This window comes from Oryzias latipes, chromosome 18, assembly GCF_002234675.1.
Source record: "Oryzias latipes chromosome 18, ASM223467v1".
Classification (NCBI taxonomy): Eukaryota; Metazoa; Chordata; class Actinopteri; order Beloniformes; family Adrianichthyidae; genus Oryzias; species Oryzias latipes.
Genome location: NC_019876.2, coordinates 16,540,737 through 16,547,885, shown reverse-complemented (window position 1 = coordinate 16,547,885; position 7,149 = coordinate 16,540,737). Strand labels below are relative to the sequence as shown.

General features: G+C 40.6%; 1 protein-coding gene across 2 annotated transcripts; it reads left to right on the top strand.

Annotated features, from left to right (window-relative positions):
• The first annotated feature begins 2,138 nt into the window (after nucleotides 1-2,138).
• On the top strand, nucleotides 2,139-4,943 carry LOC111946333 (piggyBac transposable element-derived protein 2-like). Of its 2 annotated transcripts, none has more exons than XR_002872014.1 (2): nucleotides 2,139-2,279; nucleotides 2,870-4,943. XR_002872014.1 is itself a non-coding variant. In XM_023948967.1 (2 exons), exons 1-2 carry the CDS (start codon nucleotides 2,568-2,570, stop codon nucleotides 3,490-3,492), a joined length of 747 nt encoding a protein of 248 aa, XP_023804735.1. In that variant the 5' UTR covers nucleotides 2,524-2,567; the 3' UTR covers nucleotides 3,493-4,943. The 2 variants fall into 2 exon arrangements, 1 of the variants encoding a protein (XP_023804735.1); XM_023948967.1 differs by lacking the exon at nucleotides 2,139-2,279 and adding an exon at nucleotides 2,524-2,691.
• The last annotated feature ends 2,206 nt before the right edge of the window (nucleotides 4,944-7,149 follow it).

The following is a 7,149-nucleotide window of genomic DNA, read 5'->3' as shown; positions in this document are numbered from 1 at the left end:
GTCATGTTTGAGTTCTGTTTCCAGTTTTATTTTGAAAGGTTTACTGTTATGTCATGGTTTTGAGTTTTACTTCCCTGGTTCCAATCTTTCCTTATCGTTGTGACCTGTGTCTTGTCAGTCCTGTCTGTATTTAAGTCTTGTCTCTGCCTTCCTCTTGTGCTGGTCCATAAACGTCTCTTCCCTGACTCCCTTCTGCCATGTTTTCATGCTATGCCCACAGTTAGTTTTGGTTTTGTTACCCTGCTCTGCAGCGCCTTTCGTTAGTTTAATATAGCCCTTGCCCTGGGACCGTGTGCCTCCCGTCTCTGCATTTTGGGTCCTTCAAGCTCACCAGCCCTCCCTACCTGACATACAACACAAGTCTTTTTTGTCCACACACCCACGGATTTAAAGCTCTGTGTATAAACTGTTGGTCCTTTCGCTCTTAATGAATGAATTTTTATGTGCTAATGAATGAATATTGACTATTAATAACACCTGCAATGTGTAGATTAATAAACAGTGCATTATAACGAAAGCGAACGTAATTTACTTCTCTAATTATTGAAACCTTGTTTTTTAATTATTACCTCACACTTCCATACAGTATGCAAACTATGGAAGGACAAGTGAGTTGTAAAGACAATGAAGAGCCTTGTGATCAAAAACCTGTTTTCAAATGAAACCAATTGGCATTGAATGTCATAAGCTATATCCACCTCATTCAAAACCTTTTCTTTTCATGTTTTGTACATTTATAAGAGTAAATGTTTATTTTTAAGATTTTAAAAGAAATGATGGGATGCTGGACCTTTGATTTCCTAAAAATAACCCTTTGGTGTTTTTTTTTTCCATCATCAGACAGCAAAGTCATTGATTCGACCGTCACCTTTTAGATTTTCTCTTTAGCTTTGGTCTCTTGACATTCACTTGTCGCCTAAGTGCTGGACCATTCGTGCACATCCATCCATCCATCCATCCATCCATCCATCCATCCATCCATCCATCCATCCATCCATCCATCCATCCGTTTGTGGACGGATGGATGGAAGAAAGTCTGATTTATCAAATGAAGGTTCATTCTTTCTCAGGTTAACAGCTCATTGCTATTATGAGTAGAGAAATAATTCATCTCTTGGCATTGATCTCCAATGTTATTTAGGCCACGGACCAGTTTGATGTCAGACAATCTCTTCTCGGACCGGCCTGTGTGAACCTGAAGTAGGCGCCCGGTTGTCTTTTTCTTCAGTTTCCCTCTACTTTTAAGGGTAAAATTTATCTTCAACCCTTGTAAAGTATCTCTTTAACGTTTATTTGTACACTAAATTACTAAATCTAAAAAGGTGCCTTGGAGGAAGGTTTACGTTGGGAGTGGGGTCATCTACACCCACTAGACAGTGCTCTGAACCTTTTTTCTTCAATGATTTGTGATCTTCACTGATGTCCATGGATTACATGAAATCTTTCCACCTTTATCCACCTTTTTCATGGTAGGGAGAACACGTCAATGTAAGGGTGGGGTCATCTAAGATAGCACAAGGGTAAGACAGGTTTATACAGACTATTCAATAAAAGTGATCAATGGCAGGTGTGAATGTAGCTAAAGATCTAGCTTTCTTTCTTCTTTTTCCTCACTGAGTCTTCTGCAAAAGAAAAAGCTTTTTTTTTTGTTAACTTTGTTGGCTTCGAGGTTTCAATTTAGCAGTGGTCGTAGCCCCTCTAAGAAGGAAGCCAAAGTGTTTTCAATATTAAATCGAGCAACTTGACATGCATCAACTATAAGTCAAAATAAACTGTCGCCATAAATCCACATTTGGAATGAAACCTCCTGGGTTTTGTCTGTTAAGTGCAGATTTCTTTTATTTTGAAGTTGAAGGCTCTTTTGTGTCCTCACTGGCTCTTTTTTACAAAAAAAATTAAAATAAATAAATAAGGTTTCAATTCAGTGGTCAGCGCAGCCGCTTTAAGAAAGTAGTAGAAGGATTTTCAACACGTGACTGAGCGACATGCAACAAAAGTTGGATGTGGTTGGAAGAATCCAACAGTTTTTCAAAATAAAACTTCCTTCAAAATCAGATTATTAACCCTCTATGGCATGGCGTTGCCCTCAGGCAACAAACCACTATTTTGGCCCACACTCCACCCCTTTAATTTTTTTTAAATCAAAACACTACACTGAAAGTCTGCTGATATGTCTGTGACCAATGAAATTTGAGCTGGGTGTGGCTTTGACCTTTCGTCTTGGGGTGAAACAGTCTTTTTTGGGACCACAGCCGACTTGGACACACTGCTAGCAGAAGGTAAGATAAATTTCACTTTTTAACATGTTTACATTTAAATTACTTGGTATAAAAATATCTATGATGTGCATGAATAAGTAGAGAACCATATTTGATTGAGTAAAGATACTTTTTGTCTTCATTTATACACTAAAATGGCAGTTTTTCCTTCGTTGCCTCAGGGCAACATTGTGCAGTTATATCACTTTTGTGTGAACTATAACATGCTAATGGATGGAGATGTGCAGAGATTCATAGTTATCAACATAATCATTTTTTTGCTGTACTATCTACTATTATTCACAGGAAATGGATGCACAAACATTTTATCGGTCTAAGAAACATGATCAAGAGGTTAGGCTCATCCCTTCCGACAGTGAGGATAGTGAGCTCGAGGAGATTGACAGTGAGGAAGAGTGGACTCCAGAATCAGGTTTGAGGGAGAGTTAGGAGATCAGGGTTCAGTCAGCAGAGTAATATACTGTATGGAATGAAAATATGTGTGGGTGTGTGTGCGCATGTGTGCATGCGTGTGTGTGTTTGTGTGTTTAGAGAGGTATATATGACTTATTCTAATTTTATGCTTACTGGTTTCTTTTGAAAACATATAGCTGGCATGCCTGATGACAATGAGTCACTGGATGAAGAGGAAAATGAGGATGAAGCATCACAGGAAGATGTTCCACGCTTACCCCGTTGGAGAACACCCCACAATGCCAACATCACTAATTACCCAGAATGGCAGGCCGGCCTTCCAAAATCAGACGATATCAAGTCCCCCTATGAATACTTCAAGATGTTTTTTTCTGAAGACATTCTGGAAGTAGTTGTAGAGCAGTCAAATTTGTATGCCATTCAGTGTAACACCAACAAGCCCCTTAACCTCACCACTAAAGAGCTGGAGCAATTCATGGGTACAGCAGTGTACATGTCATTGTTTGGATTACCAGGCACCCGGATGTTTTGGAACAAAGCCACCCGAGTTTCCCAGGTAGCTGACACCATGTCACTGAATAGATGGGAGTTCATCAAAAAATGTCTGCACTTCAACAACAATGAAGTGAGACAAGGAGAAAATGTTGATCCTCTCCATAAAATCAGACCACTGGTCACTCATCTCACCTCAAAGCTGCAGACAATCCCAATGGGTGAGAAGTTGGCTGTAGATGAGCAGATGGTCCCTTTCAAGGGAAGAAACAGACTCAAGCAATACCTGCCAGCAAAACCAAAATAATGGGGCTACAAGATACTTGTCTTGGCTGGCTCTGATGGTGTCCCGCACAATTTTGAGATCTATACAGGGAGAGTTGTGCAACCCCCTGAGCTGCCAGATGTAGGAGCAAGTGGCAACGTTGTCCTCCGCCTGGCCCAGCCAATACCTAAACACCAGAAACATAAGCTTTTCTTTGACAACTGGTTCACGAGTGTTCCTCTCATTCTCACACTTGCTCAGCAGGGAATTCACTGTGCTGGCACTGTCCGTAGCAACAGACTACCAGGTGTGAGCATGATGTGTGATGCTGAGTTGAAGAGAACTGGACGTGGATCTTTTGACCAGAAGACGGCCATGGTTGGAGAAACCACCTTGCATGCTGTGAAGTGGTATGATAACCGTCCAGTCAGTCTTCTCAGTGATTACATTGGAGCACACCCGGTCACTGATGTTGATAGGTGGGATGGCAAGCAAAAAAAGTCATCAGAGTTCCCTGTCCTGCCGTGGTGAGAGAGTACAACAAGAATATGGGTGGAGTGGATCTGCTGGACTCTCTCATTGCACTGTACCGCACCAAAATCAGGTCAAAGAAGTGGTACCACCGACTGATGTTCCACTTTATTGACATGACCACCGTGACTGCCTGGCTGCTCTACAAGAGAGACTGCAGCAGCACTGGGATGAGTAAAGAGGAACAGATCAGGCTTTATACGTTCAAGTCATATATTGGAGAAAGCTTATGCAAAAGTGGCAAGAATCTGGAGCATAAGAGAGGTCGTCCCAGTTCCACAATTGCTGGGGAGTACAAAGAAAAGAGGAGAAGAGGACCCGCTACACCTATTCCAGTCCCTGATGTGCGTCTGGATGCCACAGCCCACTGGATGGTCATGGATGAAAAGAAAGGGAGATGCAAGGTACCAGGATGCAAAGGTACACCAAAAGCCAAGTGCCAAAAATGTGACGTCCGCCTCTGTTTCACATCCACCAGCAACTGCTTCCTGAGGTTCCATACAGAATAATGCAGACTGTGTTTTGTCAAAAATCAGTACCCCACAGGAACACACGTTCATAAACATAAACACACACTGCAGCTAATCTGTAATGTACTCATTGATAAACCATTTGTGGCTGTTTGTTGAAAGAAAACTTTGAAATTGTTGTTGAAAGAAACTTTTTCAAATTGTTGTTACTGAAAGAAAACTTTTGAAATTGTTGTTGTTGTTGAAAAAAAACTTCTTGTAATGTATTTAATGCTTTTTTGTTCCTCATTCCACTTATTAAATAATATAGAAAACCTTGGCGTTTTAGTACCTTCATAGCATCTTGTTGCTCTGAGGCAACAAACCAAAATCTGGTGGGGGGGCTGTGGGGGGGCACATTTTCTGATTGATATATTACAAGGACCCCCCCAAGGTCCCAAAACTGGGGTGAAATATTTTTTTCCTCATAAAATAAAAATTCATGCCATAGAGCAGGGGTCGGGAACCTTTTTGGCCAAGAGAGCCATAAACGCCACATATTTTTAAATGTAATTTCGAAAGAGCCATACATTAATGTAGTGTCCCTTTACCACACTGAGACTTAACCTCTTTTAAGGTTCTTTATTCTGGTTACTGCAGACCCCTAACAAACGCCGTACAATTAACTCAGCAACTCCTGAATCTCTCCCGCCGAGACGAGAGCGCTTCTCCCAACTTTATGTTCACCTGCTCCCGCTCCAGCCCTCCCATTTCCCTTATTCGGCCCATAGCTGAACCCCATTGGTCCAAACTCCCTAACAACAGGCTGAGCGACAGATCTGAGGGCCAATCAGATCTCTGCTTGATCGATGCGTTCCATGAACTCCAGAACTTTTAACGCGGCCCAACAGCCAAGTTAAACTCAGTCCGCGACAATATGTTTAAAACTAAATATACAAGTGAATGTGTGCATTTGATGTAATTCAACACTTTTAAAGTACAATAAGTCTGTGGATTCTTTTTAATGACATTGTTATGCTGTTGCTAATAAATGATGAGTATTTCTCGTAGTAGTTTTGCTGATAGTCTAGTCTGGTTGATACGTGGTGAGTTTCTGCTTCATGCGGGTGTTGAGACTTTAAACGGGATCTTAGGTCTGAATGTTCTTTAGATGTGAGAAAGACATGGAAGCAAACACACACTCACACGCTGCAGTGAGTGACGGGCACCAGGTTTTACGTTTTTACAATCCCTGCGCGATTCACCTGCTGCCGGTCCCCCCCCCACCCCCCCACCCTCTGCCTTCTTCCTCACACATCCCGTCTCCGCAACTGCGCGCTCTTTCTCAGAGACGGGAGCGCGCAGTTTTAGGCACGGCAATTCACAGGTTTCCAGATGGTACAAACTCTGTGAAATAATAAATAATAGTAAACTGAGAGTGCTGGCGCAGATTTTTCTCTCCAAGCACCGCTACTACTGCGCGCCTCTGGGATCGCATCGCGCCCGAGAAGGACTGGTCTAATGAAAAAAAAAAGGATAATTAAACATTTGTCTGCGAGCCACATGTGACCATCAAAAGAGCCATATATGGCTCGCGAGCCATAGGTTCCCGACCCCTGCCATAGAGGGTTAAGAAGATGGAAAAAAAAATGTAGGTTCTGTTTTTTTTCTGCGAGGCTGTACCACCTGTACCACGGACCACGATCTATTTATTCCTGTTTATACCGTATCAGAATCTTTACTCATTTGATAGAGAGAACCCTTTTTTTTCTCAACAAATGGCAGATAATGTGCACAACAAACAACTTGATGAATGCAATAACTGTCGAAGCTCAGCTGTGAGCAGCTCATCTCAGAGCTGGTTGATAACTTCGGCTAACAGAAGGTGAGGATTGCCTTTCCAACCATTAGCTTCATTTAAGCACTTTGTCTTTCCGTGCTAAATTGTTACTGGTGATTGGGGGTGGAAAGACGCCCATTTGGCGGAAGCTAATTTTCCACTTGAGGAAACTGTCTGCAAAATAATAATTTATGGATTGTTATGTGAGAATGATGATCCCTGCTGGAGGTGGGTAATGGCACAGCACCGAGGAGGCCTTGGTGCCACAACTGTTCACTTCCACAATTTACTTATAAGCCGAGCAGTATTTCACCACGCATGCAGGCATACTATACAGCTCTGTGCTAGAATACATTTTATTATTACACCTTTTTTAAAAATTGATTTAAGACAACATCTTTGCAGACAGCAAAAAATACTTTTTTGACACGTTTGTCCTAGTTTTTATTCAAATTGTGGTTGTTTTTTTTTTTTAATTTGAAATGTATGCATTTTTTTAAATCAAAAATTATACAAAATAAAAATACTTTATTGGTAACATTATTATGTGTTGAGAAATCCAAATAAAACATAAAGGAGGCAAAATAAAAAAAAAAGATAAAGAATTTCCGACGACAAAAATTTTCAAGAAATTGTCTCAAAAAGACATTTTTGTTTTTCGGTTGTTAAAACTATAAAAAACGAAAGTAAAACTGAAAGTAAAAATATGGTTACACAAAATTTTTAAGGAATTCAGCCTATGAAAGAATTTTTTTATTTTCTGTTTTTGTTGTTTAGACTCTGTTAAAAAAAAACATAATTAAAACTGAAAGCAAAGATTTGGTTTCAATACTTAAAAATAAAAAAAATAAAAAGTATGTATTTTGAAGGGTAAATACT

Bases quoted from the DNA above. Each gene is read 5' to 3' on its own strand.
- LOC111946333 (XM_023948967.1), top strand. From the start codon at position 2,568: ATGGATGCACAAACATTTTATCGGTCTAAGAAACATGATCAAGAGGTT. The intron at 2,692-2,869 runs GTTTGAGGGAGA...GAAAACATATAG, and splicing joins AGAGTGGACTCCAGAATCAG to CTGGCATGCCTGATGACAAT.